The sequence below is a fragment of the Rosa rugosa genome, chromosome 5 (assembly GCF_958449725.1).
Source record: "Rosa rugosa chromosome 5, drRosRugo1.1, whole genome shotgun sequence".
NCBI lineage: Eukaryota > Viridiplantae > Streptophyta > Magnoliopsida > Rosales > Rosaceae > Rosa > Rosa rugosa.
The window spans coordinates 26,944,476-26,962,236 of NC_084824.1; the positions used below are offsets into that span (position 1 = coordinate 26,944,476).

Here is a 17,761-nt window from a genome sequence, read left to right on the forward strand (position 1 = left end):
CATCTGAAACTCTGTGGCTAAGGTCTTTTGCTCAACATATGATCCTGACATGTACAGTCCAGAAGTTCCAAGAACACTCACCTGCAACCAATACACAAAATTATATTAGTTAGTAAATATATATGCACTGATTCACAGGCCACATGTGAATGTGGCACACAGCAAACATATATATCAAATGGTTGAAGAGATAAAAAAGAAACTTTGATAAAACTAAAAATATGAAAGTGCAGAGGCAAGAATAGAAAAAACCTAAGCCTTACCACGCTCATGGGGAACAACGCGGAAACGACATCGCACAGCAGGTAAGCTTTTCACCTTGCTACCTGTCAATAGTTATAATTGTTAGATAAAAAGGAAAGGCAAGCAAAAAAAAAAAAGAAAAAAACAGTGAGACTAATTAAATAACCACATGAACAGAAAAAATGAAAGTTTGATGAAGCATGAGGAGCTGCAATGCAAAATGATCTATGATCCTCTCAAAATTGGATTTAGTTTATCAAGTGTATCAGCTAATGCATCACAAAAGACCAAAATGACTTGGTCAGAGGAGTTATCCCCAAAGGCCAAATTAATTATCTGATCTCCTAAATCAACGCTATTTTCCCTTGAAAAATCAAAACACGGTGAAGATTCATGATAACCAAAAATCAAATGCAATGTTGAAAATATTCCAGTTAGATTCCAAATCAAACGAAACTAAGACGATTCATACAGAAACTATAAACAAAAACGAAATGCATATCATCTAAAACCAAAAAAACAAAAGCAATCACCAACTGTAGTAATGCATTGCTTGCCAAAATCCATTCACCAACCATAGACTAACAAATTGACAGATCACGTATATATCAGTACCCTAAGCTATTGTTGTTTCAGAATATCAAAAGCCACAGCTCATAGGTAAGTGTAATTCAAAAAAAAAAAAGTTTCAATCTTTTGAATAATGAAAAACCAAAAACAACTATAGTCATCAATAACATCCAACAAAAGAAAGAACTCACACCTGGTCTTGCAATTTAGCGAAGACCAGTAGACTACCTATACCTGGTCTTGCAATTTAAAACGTCCCCGAGAATGCGAGTATACCAGTAGTTAAAAGGCCTCCAAACTGAAAAACAATGACAGAATTAGCGAAGACCAGTAGACTACCTAATATTCACCAACATAACAAAGTATGAACCGTGCCTGATCTGCATTGCATAAAACATTTGTACTTACAAAAGCAAAGACTGCTCAATTTTACACCTCCAAAATGTTAAAAGAGTCTCAGACCTTCTCTATCATTACTTGAATTTACTTTATAGCAGCAAGAAAGACAGAAGAGCTATAAAAATATGCTTCTGAAATGCTAAACAACCAAAAAAAAAATCTCATATGCAGAGGGCAGCACTATCAAGATCAAGATCCTAACCATGGTTGAAATCAATCAGGTAACCTTTGCTTAGCTTCTGAGAGAAGAGGAAGTTTCCGGGCTTAATATCTCTGTGCACCACACCCTGCAATCACATATTAAAAATTAAAGCAGATTCTACAAAGATTACATGAGAATTCAATTGATGTATCACAACTGTAGTAAGATAGTACCTGTTTATGCAAGCATGCTAGAGCTCTAAACATGCAATAGCCATATCACTGGAGTTAAGAAGAAACTATAGTAAGACCTGCAAAAAAATTGATAGTTGTACCATTCACTTCTGCTAAAAAGAGGTTTTATTTCCATTACAACATAGCAATATTAGTGTCCATTGACAATTCCAATTTCTTTATACGTGCACAAAATGAGTTGGCTCGTTAGCTCAAACAGACTTGAGCGTTGTCAGTATCACCGAAAATGAATTCCTGACTAAAACCATGCAAATTTGACCAAAAAAAAAAAAATACCATCCAAAGGAAATCTAGCATCACATGTTTTTCATATCTGATTCATAAACAAACTAAAGAATATCTAATTCATATGCCAGTAGTGTGAGGGAGGCTATCAATGCTTTCGAGCTCACAATTCACAGAGCAGAAATGCCTGGTCGTAAGTGAAAAAAAAAAGAAAAAGGAAAAGCAACATCTTTCACAATGATTTGAATTTAGAAATTTCAGTCTTTCCATTGTGTCCAGTTGGCCAAAATATTGTCCTTGTGTCTAAGACTGTTTAACTTTAGCCTATTTCATCAATCATACATCAAGGACTGCATAGAAAAAGTCTGAATAAAGGGAAAAGAATAACAAACATCCCAAACATCAAACACGAAGGGAAAACCAATTGGTAACCCTTGCATTTTTTTTTTCTTTTTCTTTTTTCATTGCTTGATCACAATTTAGGATTTCAGGTCAATATTTTTATGCTTGATTAGCTTATGGATGTGAAATCTGGTATTTTTTGGCGCACAACATGGCCTAGCATGGATCATGATGCCTTGCCAAGCTTGAACCAAACCATTACTATCAAGCTTAAGTTTAAGCATATGTGATGGTAGATAAAACATGATTAGGGCTTAACCAACTAAATATAGATGCATCAAATCTGCTAGATGAGATTTGAAAAGAGAAGAGCAGATGATTCATGATTACCTTTTATCGAAAGATCGAAGATTGGAAAGAGCTAAATCCACTCCCTTCTATTGCATGAAAACAACGGCAAAAGTAGAATAGAATTACAACTGCAATGATAGCCACACAACTTAAAATCCTCAAAATTGAAGAGAAAGAGGCAGAAATTAGTATGGTGATGGCAACTTTTATAATAGAGGCACAATCGCTGATGATTCAGACAGTGGCAGGACCCTATAATGGCAGCTTGAAGAATAAAAGGTGGTTCCAATAATCATGGTTCATTGGTTTTAATAACCACGTTCATCCGTTAATCATGGTTCATAACACGTCACCTTTTTCAAAAGACTCAACCTAGCAATTATGCTTATTCAAGTACTGTTGAGTGCGAAACTATGCTGCGCGGGTGAGTGCATGTAAAGAGGCTAATCAGTATTACCTAATCAAACAAAGCCGCGGAGGTTAAATTTCTAGCAATTATGCTTATTCAAGTACTGTTGAGTGCAACCACTGCAAGTGGCCTAGTGGTTCTTGCCTTGTTGGGTGTGCTCCCCAACCTAGGTTCAAACCCCGAAGCTGTCAAAGTGGCTAGGCACTGTGCTGCAATGCACAGTTGGAGCATTTCGATCACATGCGCCGAAGGGGTTTATCTTGGGCCTAGGAAGCCTTTGGGTTCCCCTTGACAAAGTAAAAAAAAAAAGTATTGTTGAGTGCGAACCTATGCTGCGCGGGTGAGTGCATGTAAAGAGGCTAATCAGTATTACCTAAGCAAACAAAGCCGCAGAGGTTAAATTTTCAATAATCCTCATGTGCCTTGGGAGATCCAAGGAAAGGGATCCCCTTTCTACCACTCTAATTTGCTGATTTCTAAGCTTCTCATAATCAGAATGAAAGCAGGCTATGCTTAAGTGCAGCACAAGGAACTTGGAAGCAGGTTAGAAATATCACAAACTGAGCTACAGAAATTAATTTCCATCTTTCCACTGCAGAGCACCTTGTAGATGTCTTTACTGAGAGCTTGCCCTACTCTGAGTTTCAACAACCTGCAGCTAGGTCCTCTACCTAAAGGTTAGAAAGGGCGGAGGAGTTACAGTATAGGACGCTTAACTATGACTAGACTTACTGTCTATAATTAGTTGTCAGTAACTATGGTTACACTGCAAGTTGTAATAACTGATAAATCTGTTCGGACTGTTGTAAAACAACAAAGACAGATTTGCTGGAGAGATGATTGCTCTATTGATCTGTAGCACATATATACAATAATACAGCTTGATTCTAGGATACAAAACAAGAAAGCTATTCTAGCCCTATTAATGTCTACTAATATAGAATCAATGTGATGATATAGAGTGAATGTGTTAAATGTTAACAGCTATACAAGATGCTAATTTTGCTCTACTTTCCAACACTCCCCCTCAAGTTGGAGAGTGGATATCATGCACACCCAACTTGCGAATCATAAGTTCGAAGTCCTCCTTGCCAAGAGCTTTAGTTAGAACATCAGCCAGTTGATTTCCAAAACTCACAAATCGTGTCTCCACTGAACCATCTTGAATCTTATCCCGGATATAGTGACAATCCATTTCTATATGCCTTGTACGTTCATGAAACACTGGATTTGCTGCTATATGTAAAGCAGCCTTGTTGTCACAATAGAGCAATGTCGTTTCCTGGTGTAAAATCCCCAAGTCTTGAAGCAAATAACGTAGCCAAGTTAATTCACAGCAAGCTCCTGTCATAACACGATACTTTGCTTCAGCTGAAGAAAGAGAGACTGTTTTCTGACGTTTTGACTTCCATGAAATTAAAGAAGGCCCTAGGAACACACAATACCCTGTAGTAGACCTTCTTGTAAGTGGACATCCTGCCCAATCTGAGTCACAAAAAGCTCGTAGCCGAAGATCACTATTTGAGGAAAAGAACAAGCCTTGACCAGGAGCTGACTTGAGGTAGCGTACCACTCGCAAAGCTGTTTTCCAATGAGCTTTTCGAGGCTGATGCATAAACCTGCTTAATATATGAACATGATATGTAATATCCGGCCTTGACACTGTGAGATAAATCAATCTTAGCTTCCAACCAAACGCCTATACTTCTCTGGATCTTTGAGTAACTCAGTCTTATCTGACAACTTTAATCCACGTTCCATGGGTGTGTCAACAGGAGCAGCACCCAATAATCCTGCATCTTTTATAATTTCTAACGCATACTTGCACTGACAAATAAATATCCCTTTCTTAGATGCTGACACTTCAATGCCAAGAAAATACTTTAAATTGCCAAGATCTTTCAAACGGAATGTTTTATGCAAAAATTTCTTGACATCAGCTATACTCACAGGATCATTGCTAGTAATTAATATATCATCAACATATATCAATAAGACTGTAAAAGACTTGGCTTGCCTCCTGGTAAAAAGAGAGTAGTCTGCTCTAGATTGCACAAAGCCAGCAGACCGAATAACTTCTGAAAATCTAGAAAACCACTGCCTTGAAGCCTGTTTCAGACCGTACAAGGATTTATGCAACAGACAAACCAAATGCTCCTCCCCCTGTCTCCGGAGCCCAGGCGGTGGAGACATATAAATTTCTTCATCCAGGTTGCCATGGAGAAAGGCATTGTTGACATCAAGTTGATAAAGGGACCAACCACGAGACGCAGCGAAAGTAAGGAGACAACAGACTGTAACAATTTTAGCAGTAGGAGAGAAGGTGTCCTGATAGTCAATACCTGCTAATTGCGTGAAGCCTTTGGCCACCAACCTGGCCTTGTATCGTTCAATCAAACCATCAGACTTGTGCTTGACCTTGTAAACCCACCTACAACCAATAGGGATCTTCCCAGGGGGCAACGTGGTAACTGTCCAGGTACCGTTGGCCTGCAAGGCCTCCAATTCGGAACGCATGGCATCCCTCCATTCCGGAACAGTAGCCGCCTCAGAATAAGAGGTCGGTTCACAGACGGCACTGAGCTGAGCCACAAAAGAGGAGTAGGCAGGAGTGTAACGATGATAAGAGACATAATTTGCCAATGGATACCGCGTACCTTTGGAAGGACCTGGCGGGAAGGAGGGCGATTGGTAAGTGCAAGCATTGGATTTAGGCTTGGAGAAGTCGATATCGGCGAACCGAGCAGGCGGCGCAGTGGAGCGGGTGGAGTGACGGAGCGGTGGTGGGCCGGGAGGAGGCGGGTCGGAAATAGCTGTGGGTGGAGGTGAGGGAGGAGGAGACGGAGAAGATGGTGGGGATGGAGACCATCCTGGCACCGAGGACGACAGGGGGGTAGGAACAGGGGTGGAGAAGGACGAAGGAGGTGGGACAAGGGGCGGTGGGGCAGGAGGCTTGGGTCGTCGGGAATAATGACGGATGGGAGGAGGAGGAGACGGAGGCGGAGGCGGTAAAGAGGAAGCGCCAAGATTGGCGTCTATGGCAGGATGAGAAGAAGAAGGACGCGTGGGAGGGACCTGGAAGTCAAGATCGGTGTCTATGGAATTAGGGAGAAGTGGAATTGGGCCTAGGTCATGGGCCAACGGGGCAGAAGGAAGAGTGGGCTGAGTGGAGGCATAAGGAAACACATCTTCATGAAATCTAACATCTCGACTGGTAAAAACTTTTTTAGTCGTTAAGTTAAACAGTTTGAAGGCTTTTTGGCCCACCGGGTTGTTTGGCTCCAATTTTGTTGCAGCTGGTCAACAGTCTCTTTTCTGCCTCTAAATATATATATATTTCGAACTTATCGAAAATATATATGTGAGCCACTGATATTGGCTCAATTTCTCCAAGACACACTTTGTCAAACCAAAATGCTCATTTTGGGTCCAAACACGGGTAACCAATGAAAATGGAAGAAATTGCTCGGGTGTCAAATTTATGAGTAGGGTGCACATTTGTGGCATAAGCTAAGCATCCAAAAACCCGAAGATGAGAAAAAGAATGTGGTTTTGAGTAAAGAAACTCGAAAGGAGTTTTGTAAGAAAGGATGGGAGAGGGCAATCGATTGATTATGTGGACGGCTGTGAGAACACACTCCCCCCAAAATTGTGGAGGAAGATGAGCCTGAAATTTTAAAGCACGAGCCACCTGGATAATATGGCGATGCTTGCGCTCCACAACCCCATTTTGTTGAGGTGTGTAAACACAAGAATGTTGGAAAATAACGCCATTATCTTGAAAAAAAAAGAGCTAAGTGAAATAAATTCACTACCATTGTCACTTTGGAAAGTTTTAATGCGAGAGTCAAATTGAGTGAGAATGTGAGCAAAAAAACGCTTCAAAAGTGGTTGTGTTTCATCTTTGTGCCGCATTAAGAAAACCCAAGTAAATCGGGTGAAATCATCCACAATGGTAAGGAAATAAAAAACACCAGAAAGAGAAGGGTGGCGATAACGACCCCAAATATCACAATGAATTATTTCAAATGGTCTTGTAGAAGAAATAGAACTAGAACTGAATGGTAATCGACTCTGCTTAGCCAAAGGACACACAGGGCAAGTATTATTTGGCTGAATGGAAAAATGCAAGAAATTTTTTGCTATGTGACTTAAACATGGAGAGGAGACATGACCCAAGCGATTATGCCAAAGATTGGTGGAGGAAAGGACAAGGTTGCAGATGATCTGGAAGGAGTGGTAATGGAAGGCCTGGTTCGTTCCATCGCTAGTGCCACCAAATAGTATAGCCCATCACGTTCTTTACCCAAACCAATCGTCCTCTTCGTAGCCAGATCCTGCAAAACACACCAATAAGGATAGAATGTTACTGAACAATTCAGACCTCTTGTCAAGCGGCTAACCGACATTAAATCAACTTTGAACTTCGGCACAAACAGCACATTATGTAGATAATATACGGTACTCAGAGGCAAAGAACTTGTGGCTTCAATATGCACTTTTTCTCCACTAGGTAGCAAAACAGGTGGTAATGCACAATTTTTATTTTTATTCAATAATTTAGAGCACGAAGTAATATGATCTGTCGCCCCACTATCAATTATCCAATTGCGGGAAGCGACTCTAGACAAACCTGGCTGCGTTACTGCATTTGCCTTAGAACTCGAGTCAGTATTTGGATTGGGCTTTTGGGCTTGTTGGAGAGCAGCTAAAAACTGTTTGAATTGGGCCTCAGATAAAGTAATTGCTGATCCATTCTCCTCTTCTACGATGCCTGTGGCATGAACCTGATTAGCAGAAGGAGAGGGCGCGACTGGTGTGGCAATGTGCTTCTTGGGGAAATTTCCCGATCCTTGCTTTGCTTTGGGATGACCTGGAGGAAAACCAATTAGGTGAAAACATGTTTGGACCCAATGTCCTGGATTACCACAATAGGTACAGTGCGGCCTTCCCCTTCCTCGACCTGAACCAAAACGCGCGGTGAAGCCGCGTTCGGCATCTCGACCGGTTTGAAGATTCGGTCGGTCACCACAACCTCCTCTGCTGCCGATCTGGTTCAGCCGGCCGCCACTCAGGATAGCCATGGCGGCGGTGATTGAACTGGACTCCGCCGCTGCAACGAAACGTTGTTTTTCTTCTTGTGCAACTGCAGCATATGCTTGTCTGACACTTGGAAGGGGATTCATCAAGAGGATTTGACCGCGGGTTGCACTGTAAGTCTCATTTAATCCCATCAAGAATTGCATGAGCTTTTGTTGATCTGCCTGTGCTCCTTGTGATGCTTCTGAATAGGATGCCAATTCGTCCCATAAACTTTTCAGTTTCGTGTAGTATGCAGAAACTGATTGCTGTTCTTGCCTGAGTGAAGCGATGTCTCGCAGAATTTCAAATATGCGAGGTGCATTGCCTTGTGAAAAACGCTCACTTAGATCTTCCCATACCTCATGAGCTGTAGGATAGTAGATGGCACTGTCAGCAATTTCAGAACTGACTGTGTTAACGATCCATGAATGGACCATGTCATTGCATCTTGACCAGGTTGCATATCCTTCTGGGTCAGCTTCGGGTGATGGAACTTTGATTGAACCATTCACAAAACCGAGCTTGTTTTTAGAATTGAGAGCCATTGTCATAGCCCTCTTCCAACCTGTGTAATTGTCTCCATTCAATGGTTTGGAGACTAAGACCAATCCAGGATGATCTGAATGGTGAGTGAAGAATGGATGTGAGATATCAGATGTTGGATTATTTGACTTGCTGGAATTGGGTGGTGGTAATAGGACGTTATCACCAGCCATGGTGATTATGGCTTTTGTGAATTTGTTGCTAGGAAGGCTAGAGAAGAGTCAGGATTGTGAGTCCTGCTCTGATACCATGTAAAACAACAAAGACAGATTTGCTGGAGAGATGATTGCTCTATTGATCTGTAGCACATATATACAATAATACAGCTTGATTCTAGGATACAAAACAAGAAAGCTATTCTAGCCCTATTAATGTCTAATAATATAGAATCAATGTGATGATATAGAGTGAATGTGTTAAATGTTAACAGCTATACAAGATGCTAATTTTGCTCTACTTTCCAACAACTGTTAGCAAGTCAATTAGTGAGTAAGACAATTGAGTTTCCACTCATAAACAAGTAAGTTGCAATTCTCAATCCATTTATTCTCAAAAAAGTTCATTCATTTTTGGTTCTCAATCTTCATATTTCAACATCTTCAATCTTATATTACCAGAGTTTTCCCAATCTTTATCAATACAGCTCAGAAATATAAGCTACACTGTGAAAAAAAATCCACTAATAAACAAAAAAGGACAGATATATGCGAGAAAAGTAAAGCAAAAAAAAATATTATAAAAATGCAATTGGAAATCACGGCGACAAATTTGCTGCTTCCGTGAGAGCTGCCCCCCATTGCATGTTTCTACTTTTTTGCTCAGTGTAATGTATGAAATGTGCACACTTCAAACTGTCTTTAATAAAAGAATCATGTTCCAAATCTGTTACGAATGTTTGCTGGACATTATTTTTTCAACGGGTGAAGTGCACATTCACACATTCTAAAGTACCTTAGGTATTTCTAAAGTGCCTTTGCTGGACATTCTTTTGGAGTGGTATTTTAGGTAGTTTCCCTGCTTTAGTTAGTGATATTAAAATTATATGTTATACAAATCATCTGAGTTTAATAATGTCAGGAAGGATAGACATATGATTCCAGTGTTTGAACATATATAGCATTATATCAGTCTCACTTGTAATACAGAGCGCACTAAAAGCCAGCAAACAAAACCAATGAGCAAACACAAATTGAAATTGAAGAACAAACCCAGCCTTGTTTGTGTGGATTGATCGAGATTTGACCATCACATGAGTCCAGATTAATTGGTGCTTCTGCCCCTCTCACCATCAACTGCCATCTTTCGAGTTCGACTTTGGCAAAAGAAAATCTTCTTCTAAATAAGACAATGCAGAAAAAGCAGGTCAGTGAAAAATTATCACAACAGGACAAGTTTATGTGCATGGAATATTAATACCTGAAATCCAAGTATTAATGATCATAGCGTACTTCAAGGCCTCGATCGGTACTTGTTGATGATACTAGAGCTAGCTGAACCTTGTCATAAGCAGGTAATTCCAAAGCACCTCAAAAAAGGTAACATTGCTCTGCCTGTATTTGTTTGTCTTGCCAGGTCTTCAAATCTTTTTGTTGGAAGATGAGGTTCCTGTTCTCGTTGTTGTTCTTGTTCCCCATCATGATGATCGTCATGTACTTCACCGGAATTGCTGCCATCTGATACTAATGATGCTACAGCTGCCCCTTCTGTGTCCAAAGCCACCTGGTCAGAAATGCTAGCATTGCTCTGCCTATATCCTTCTCGTGTCAAGTCTTCACCTCTTACATGATCATCTTTCATATTAGCCAGGTGGACCCCGAAACTTTTTAGGAGCAACCCTTTGCCACGGGGGGGAACCATATCAAAGAACACTCTAACCACAGGATCTAGAGGTGGCTCCTTGAAATCAATACATGTCAGACACACACATACATGATCCCGAGCAGATGACTCTGTCGCTTTTGATTCAATGTAGTTGACACTAATGTCATAATACTTTTTATCAATCAGAACCCTCACAGAGCAACTATTATAACCACCAGAAAAATCTTGGATCAGTTCAAAAACAACACAGACAACCAATCCTATTCTCTCAGCCTTCAGATTCCTAGGGATTTCTATCAAAATTTCACATATACCAAGAGTTCCATGACCAGGAAGCACACTTGTGTCCACCTCACCCCTATCAAACCACTTTGGAACTTCAATTTCCGGGAGGCTTGGAAGCATAAAGTTCCAGCACTTCAAATGCTGATCTAAGCCGGCATGCACCAGCTGCAAGATGCATATGGTTGTGTTAACTATTACTAGTCAAAATTGTAGAGGAGAAAAAGAAAATTATATATATGTGTGTGTGTGTGGAGAGAGAGGGAGAGAGAGATGGAAAACCTGATACGGTAATGCTTTTGCCATCTTCGACACCACGTCCATGCCAAGATTATCCATCAGTCTATTGCAATTAGACAAATTCATAATGTGAAGACGTCCCGGAGTGTCTTTCTGTTCCAGTATATTTGACAATTTTGAAAATCTTTCCAACGATACGCAATCATCCAGGTTTATAACTCGTATATTTGGTGGAAGTTCGGAAATGTCTTGAAGCCTCTTGCAACCACTCAAATCAAGCGCATACAACTCATGAAATTTGCTGATGCATGCCGGAAGACTATCAAAACTGCTTCCTGATAGATTAAGACTCCGTAATGTGGACACACAATCAAGATTTGTTAGGAAATCAGAGACCACTGATAATTGGCATCCTTCAAAATAAAGCGACTGTAGCTGGGGAAACAATAATGAACCAGGATGATGATCATGCCCATTGTTTGAATTAGATGGAAGCATCAAAGGAAGAGATTCTGCACTTGATGAAACCAAAGCGCTCCCCCTACTTGGAAATGTTACCAGTTTTGGGCACCAAGAGAGGTCTAGTTTTTCCAGATGCTGGAGCCCTCCGTAAACACTGTGCGGCATATTTGTATGGTTTGCACATCCTTTTAGATTTAAATATTGAAGCCCAATGAGATCCCCAATTGATGAAGGCAATTCTCTGATAGGAGTTTTAGACAGGTTCAATCGCTTCAAAGAAGTCAGATCCCCAATTGATGAAGGCAATTCTTCAATGAGAGTTTCAGACACGTCCAATTCCTCCAAGGAAGTGAGATCCCCAATTGATGAAGGCAATTCTATGATGGGAGTTTCAGACAAGTCCAATCTTTCTAAAGAAGTGAGATTCCCAATTGATGAAGGCAGTACTTCGATGAGACTTCCATTCGCCTTCAATTCCGTCAAGGAAGTGAGACATCCAATCGATGAAGGCAATTCTCTGATGGGAGTTTTAGACAGCTCCAAATATGTTAAAGAAGTAAGATTTTCAATCGTTGAAGGCAGTTGTTTGATCGGAGTTTGACACAACTTCAATTCGGTCAAGGAAGTGCGACATCCAATCCAGGAGTGCAGTTCTGTTATGCCACTTCCACCTAGATCCAATTGTTTAATGGACTCCATCTTGTGCACAATGTTTATGAAATTCTCAAGCCTTTCACAACAGCCAAGGTAAAGATTCCTCATGGATTTCCAACTAACTTCTGTTGGAAAAGTCTCAAGCCGAGGGCAGTCCCAAAGATTCAAACAGTCAAGTTTATCGAGGAATCCAACAGAAGAATGCACTTCAACTAAATTTTCACAGCCAGCTAGATTCAAACTTCGTAAGTGTGGGATTTTTGATAAGTCTGACACTTTTGTTAGGTATTGACAACCACTTAAATTTATTGATGTGAGATTTATCGGATCCTGGAAGACAGAGTAGAAGAAAATTAGATAAAAAATAATAATGGAAAGGAAGGAACAGATGATAAGCTAGAGATAAACATGAGTGTCCAAAAAAAAACATACCTTGTATCCATCTCCTAATACTGTGATGCGAGTACTCCTAGGCATATTGATTATAGCAAGTTGTTTTGGTATTGAATGGGATGGCAAAAATTGTAGGGGACAATCAGGCCAATCAACTACCCTTATGCTATTTGGCAGACTATCAACAACTCCAGAATAGCGTCCAGCACGGTGTATGAGAAGTCTAAGATTTCGCATGTTGGAGAAAGTGGTACCACAAAAACATATCACATCTGAATCTTCAGGCAGCTGCACCTTGATGCCTATAACATTGGTTGTTCCCTAGTATGAAAATGCAATATATAGTATTAACACACCAAACTCTTTCTCAAATAATTAAATTTCATATTCTACTTAGGTTTTAGAATTTTAACAAAAAAATAATTAAAGTTGAGGTGAATTAAAATATGTACTTACAATATTCTCTGTTAGAACACGGTAAACATCTTCATGAAACCACAACCTGCTTCGGTTTCCAGGGTCATTGGGTGACAATTCATGAACTATATCTCTACCCATTTTTTCTACCAAGTCATGCATCCAAATGGAATCATGGTATGTAATTCTAATGAGGGCCTTTTCTACCAGCACATTGATAACAAACTTAGCATGTTTGCAACCACAAGCTTCTAATATTTCTATCACGTGTGCTCTACCTTCACCTTTAAAGAAACATGCAATGTCAAGAAAAGCTTCCTTCAATATGTGATCCAATCCGTTGTAACTTATTTTTAAAACATCTTGAATTTTGCTGCTTTTGAAACCATCTAATACAGCTTCCCACAGCTCTACAGTTTCATTGCATAGAGAAGAACCTAAAACAGTCAAAGCTAACGGAAGGCCTTGAGCATAGCGTATTGCATGTTCTGTGAGTTCTGCATAAGCATCCAAAGGTCGACTTCTTTTAAAGGCATTCATACTTAATAGCTCGAGAGCTTCATGATGATCCAAATTCTGGACCTCGTATATTAAATTATTAACATTATGATGCCTCAGCAATTGTTTATCCCTTGTTGTTATGATGATTCTACTACCCATTCCAAACCAACTACATTGACCAGCTAAGTTATCTATTTGATCCATGTCATTCACATCATCAAGAACTAAGAGAACACTTTTGTATTGCAACCTTTCCTTAATCATAGTGATTCCTCTTGCTACATTGGTCACCTTCAATTTTGTTCCCTTTAGAATCTCACAAAGAAGTTTCTTTTGTAGTTTGACAAAACCTTTGGCACCCATTGAATTTTCTCTAACATTTTCCAAAAAACAACTCCCATCAAATTTATGAGCAATTGAGTTATAGACAGCTTTGGCAATTGTTGTCTTGCCTATTCCACCGGGCCCCCATATCCCTACCATACGAACATCTCTTCCCCCGACACCTAAAAGGTTACGGATCTGTTGCACCCGAGGTTTTATTCCTACTGGGTACTTAGCCACATCCAAATATGTACTGCTTATCACTTGCTCTGAAATCTCTTCAACAATTTCATGAATAACACTGGATTCAGAACAATGCCTGAACATTTAAAATAAAGCGCATTTAATCAAGAATACAAACACACATTCACATTTACAGTCACAGATAAAATAAAATATATTTTATGATGTAGAAGTTCAATTAGTGTATCGGTTTACCCCAGAACCAAATAACTTGGTGATATAGTAATTGGTATAACTTGGTGATATATAAAGGGATTAGTATGGCTCTTGAATGCTAACGGGAATTTAAAACAGGTGATCAAATAGAAACGTACTCATCCAAGAGAGGCCACCCTGATAAATTTGCCGCTTCTTCAAGAGCATTCTTCCATTTCCGGACCTTGTCCGGGTGATCTTTGAATTTGCATTCATGATTAGCAAGTGCCTCCCCAAAGCTACCTCTGTGATTTCGTATATCCGAGGGATTGACTTTGTAGAAAACTGGTCGAACCTCTTGTTGATTTGATTTCTTGCAGTCGAGGATCTTGACAAGTTCTTCCAAGCACCACTTGGAGGATGCATAGTTTTTAGAGAAGACAATGATTGAAATCCTTGACTGATCAATTGCTTGGAGAAGTTCTGTTGATATTTCTTCTCCTCTTCTGAGCTGATCATCCATAAAGGTGATGATTCCCTCCCGACGCAAAGCGTTGTACAAATGGTCTGTGAAATTGTAGCGTGTATCCTCACCTCTAAAACTCAAAAAGACATGGTATTTCCATGGACGGGTGGAAGAAGAAGAGGCTTCTTCAATGATCACCATTGAAAGCTGTGATATAACAAGAGAGACAAGGAAAGAGTTTCTGGACTTTGAAGAAGAAAGAGGCAGAGTTCATTGGATTCTCAAATCACTAACAAAGCAAAGCAAAGGTGCCGAGGAAGTTTCCTCGTAATGTTTCCCACGCGTTTCCACAATCACAAAGCCAAAGTAGAACCATTGAATTAAACAATGTCCACCCATCCGAAAGTAGAATAGCCAATGAGCCCACACTGTCCAGTCCCCCAACTCCCCATTGTTTTCTTGCCAAAAAAAAAAAAAAAAAAACTCCCCATTGTTTAATGACTTTAATCCAGTCTCACACTCACACCACTTTTGACCATTTGGTTTTGACCATTTGGTATAACAAACTGAAAGATAAAGGTATTTAAATCATATCCTGACATCAAGCAATTTTCATGCTTGTTTAATGCTTGGTAAGTGTTGGTTAAGGTTTGAAATTAATACCATTTCAAATTGTAAAGTAACATTAGTGGACTTTACACCCAACAATATGCACAAATGCTGCACCCACTGAACAAGAGAGAATTAGTTACCAAATAAAATTAACAAGCTAATATGAGTGTTAGTCCTTTATGACAGCAAAAGTGTTCTGAACCCAACTGAAAAAATGTCTTATGCAGAAATCAAATGATCCCAATATATCATACCAATCACTACAGAACATGATAAGGTTTGCAAGACCTTTGTCTTAGGTGTATTTTATCTGTTCTCATCTTTATCTTACAGAGGCTAATTAATAAATAAGAGTATATAAATTATAGTGCTGATTAACATTACCATTAAATTAACCACTGCAAGTGGCCTAGAGATCCTTGCCTAGTTGGGTGTGCTCCCCAACCTAGGTTCGAATCCCGAAGCTGTCAAAGTGGCCAGGCACTGTGCTGCAATGCATAGTTGGAGCATTTCACATGCGCCGAAGGGGTTTATCTTGGGCCTAGAAAGCCTTTGGGTTCCCCTTGACAAAGTCAAAAAAAAAAAAAAAAAAAACATTACCATCAGATTCAAGAGTCAAGACTACACAAATGATTGAGAACAAGCAATATCAAGGACATAACCCTTAACTATCAGTAAAATAAAGACCTCATTCCCTTGTCCACTTTCTCATTCAGACAATATTTATCAATCAGCATACTGTAAGATGTGCTCAACTCCATACTGTATACCCTATTGAATTGTTGCCTCGAATGTTTTGGAGTCTCTGCTGCTATCCTTGTTTTGGAGAGTATCCAAAAGCATTGTCATGGCATCAAAAAAATATCCATGACCTACCATTTCATAAAACAACCTTGGGGCTTGTCCACATTGACCTATATGGTACATACCATAAACTAAAGGACTAAACAACAGTAAGTAATAGTGCAAGTATCAGGCTTTACCTCCATCAATCGTTTCTTCCACAAAACTAATTAAGTGTCTACTGCTTCCCTTCCTTGCATAAAGCATCCAAATCACCATTGAATGTAACAATATCGAGAAAGACTCCGCCACCAATCACGTTTTCAGATAACTGCCCAGCTTCTTCCCATTGTTAGACTTGCATGAGGCAGAAGTCAGGGAAGTAATAGCCACAACATCAGGCATGATGACAACAACAGCAAGTGCATCTTGAATACTTTCTTGAATGCAAATAATATATATAATATACATATATACAAGTTCATTCTAGAACTTGCAGACTTCAAAAAATGACAGCAGTGTTGTCTGCATGTCTGTTGCTTACGGGTATGTATAATATTGTTTATAATTAAGCAGAACCCATACCTTCCGAGTCTGATGTTGGATTCCTTCTTTTTACACTTGATACATTTCCTTTTGTATGTGTGACTTCCTAAAAACAAATCCAACATTCTACTTCTACTTATAAATCAAAACAGAATCTGTATTGTAATCCTACTTTCAACCCTTTTTTGTAAAGAGGAAAGTGCTAATCTTCCTCCTCAAGACGAACACACTACTTTAAGGTCCCATTTGGTGACTAGGAATGATTGGATATGTAAATACATTAGATTCAAGGTGTATTGCAGGATGAAACTTTTCTCCAATTTGAAGGAAGAATATAGATTAGTTAAGGAGTTGATATCCCACCATCTTGTGCAGATTGGAAACCATAGGTGTCCTTCATTAACCATCATCTTCTTTCTTCAACTTACAGAGAAGTTAGAAATTAGCCTCCATTTCTTCCTTCAAGTTGTTGAAAAGTTAGAAATTAGCCTCCATTTCTTCCTTCAATGTAATGAGTTAGCAAATCCAATCCAATCGTATGCACCAAAAAAGGTCCAACATATTGGAACTGATGTCAAGCTCAAGCCCAGAAAATGGTGGTGGTCACATTCTAATGATCCCATACCCGGCCACTGGCCACATTGTGATTGATTTGCAGAATTTGGAAAAATTAAGTGCACAAAGCTTATATGAGAAATCTATAGAAGCACAGCTTACCCTGGCAAAACAACCTCATGTGCAGTTAGAAACTATACGTATCGAATTTCACAAACATCTTAGAGTACCACCAGTTGTATAGATATATTCCTCCAAGCAAAAACCAAAAGTATCTGACAAGGCCAGTCAATAATTTTCAATCTAAATCACATCAAATAAAATTAGGCTGTGAAAAGAACAGATCAATGATTATGATGTGTTGAGAATCAATAGCCAGACAGAAAAACACAAACCTGCAATGTCGAAAGACAGATACAGACATGGATGTATGTTAAGATCAGTAATATACGTGTATCAATTTTTGGAAGCTTATATAAGAAAATAATTATTCAATTGAAACATGAAATATTTATAATGTATCTATCTCTTCCAAAAGCATATATCTACCTCTTCCAGCCATATTGAAGAGACAGCAAATGAGGATAAATATTTTTCCCTCCCTAAGAGTCTACAAACAAAGTAGCAATTGTTTCGTACAATAATCACACATGGTATGATCTAGTCTATTTTTTTCTCATACAGTAAATATCCCATATGGCCAAGGAAAAAACTGAAATCTCTCATCTTTTAGTTTCTTAGCTTCATTGCTTATCACCTTAAATGCT

The 17,761-nt window shown here is 39.3% G+C and overlaps 1 protein-coding gene and 1 long non-coding RNA gene across 4 annotated transcripts; both read right to left on the minus strand.

Annotated features, from left to right (window-relative positions):
* LOC133709167 (uncharacterized) lies at window positions 1–3,016 on the minus strand. 2 transcript variants are annotated; one of them, XR_009846163.1, is made up of 7 exons: window positions 2,984–3,016; window positions 2,566–2,654; window positions 1,588–1,664; window positions 1,415–1,499; window positions 1,007–1,111; window positions 264–326; window positions 1–81 (listed from the first exon to the last, which is right to left on the minus strand). It is a non-coding gene; the product is annotated as an uncharacterized LOC133709167 (long non-coding RNA). The 2 variants fall into 2 exon arrangements; XR_009846162.1 differs by lacking the exon at window positions 2,984–3,016 and having other exon boundaries at window positions 2,566–2,970.
* Window positions 3,017–6,948: 3,932 nt separating this feature from the next.
* Window positions 6,949–14,892, minus strand: LOC133709160 (TMV resistance protein N-like). 2 transcript variants are annotated; one of them, XM_062134800.1, is made up of 7 exons: window positions 14,212–14,892; window positions 12,869–13,973; window positions 12,452–12,733; window positions 10,946–12,349; window positions 9,977–10,831; window positions 9,769–9,895; window positions 6,949–7,272 (listed from the first exon to the last, which is right to left on the minus strand). In XM_062134800.1, exons 1-5 carry the CDS (start codon window positions 14,697–14,699, stop codon window positions 10,061–10,063), a joined length of 4,050 nt encoding a protein of 1,349 aa, XP_061990784.1. In that variant the 5' UTR covers window positions 14,700–14,892; the 3' UTR covers window positions 6,949–7,272; window positions 9,769–9,895; window positions 9,977–10,060. The 2 variants fall into 2 exon arrangements, with proteins under 2 accessions (XP_061990784.1, XP_061990783.1); XM_062134799.1 differs by lacking the exon at window positions 6,949–7,272 and having other exon boundaries at window positions 9,620–9,895.
* Between the last annotated feature and the right edge of the window lie 2,869 nt (window positions 14,893–17,761).

Excerpts from the sequence above, each read along its gene's own strand:
- LOC133709160 (XM_062134800.1), bottom strand. The coding sequence starts at position 14,699 with ATGGTGATCATTGAAGAAGCCTCTTCTTCTTCCACCCGTCCATGGAAA. Across the intron at positions 13,974-14,211 it reads GGGTGGCCTCTCTTGGATGA|GCATTGTTCTGAATCCAGTG; the intron begins GTACGTTTCTAT and ends TTAAATGTTCAG. Across the intron at positions 10,832-10,945 it reads CAAAAGCATTACCGTATCAG|CTGGTGCATGCCGGCTTAGA; the intron begins GTTTTCCATCTC and ends TGCATCTTGCAG.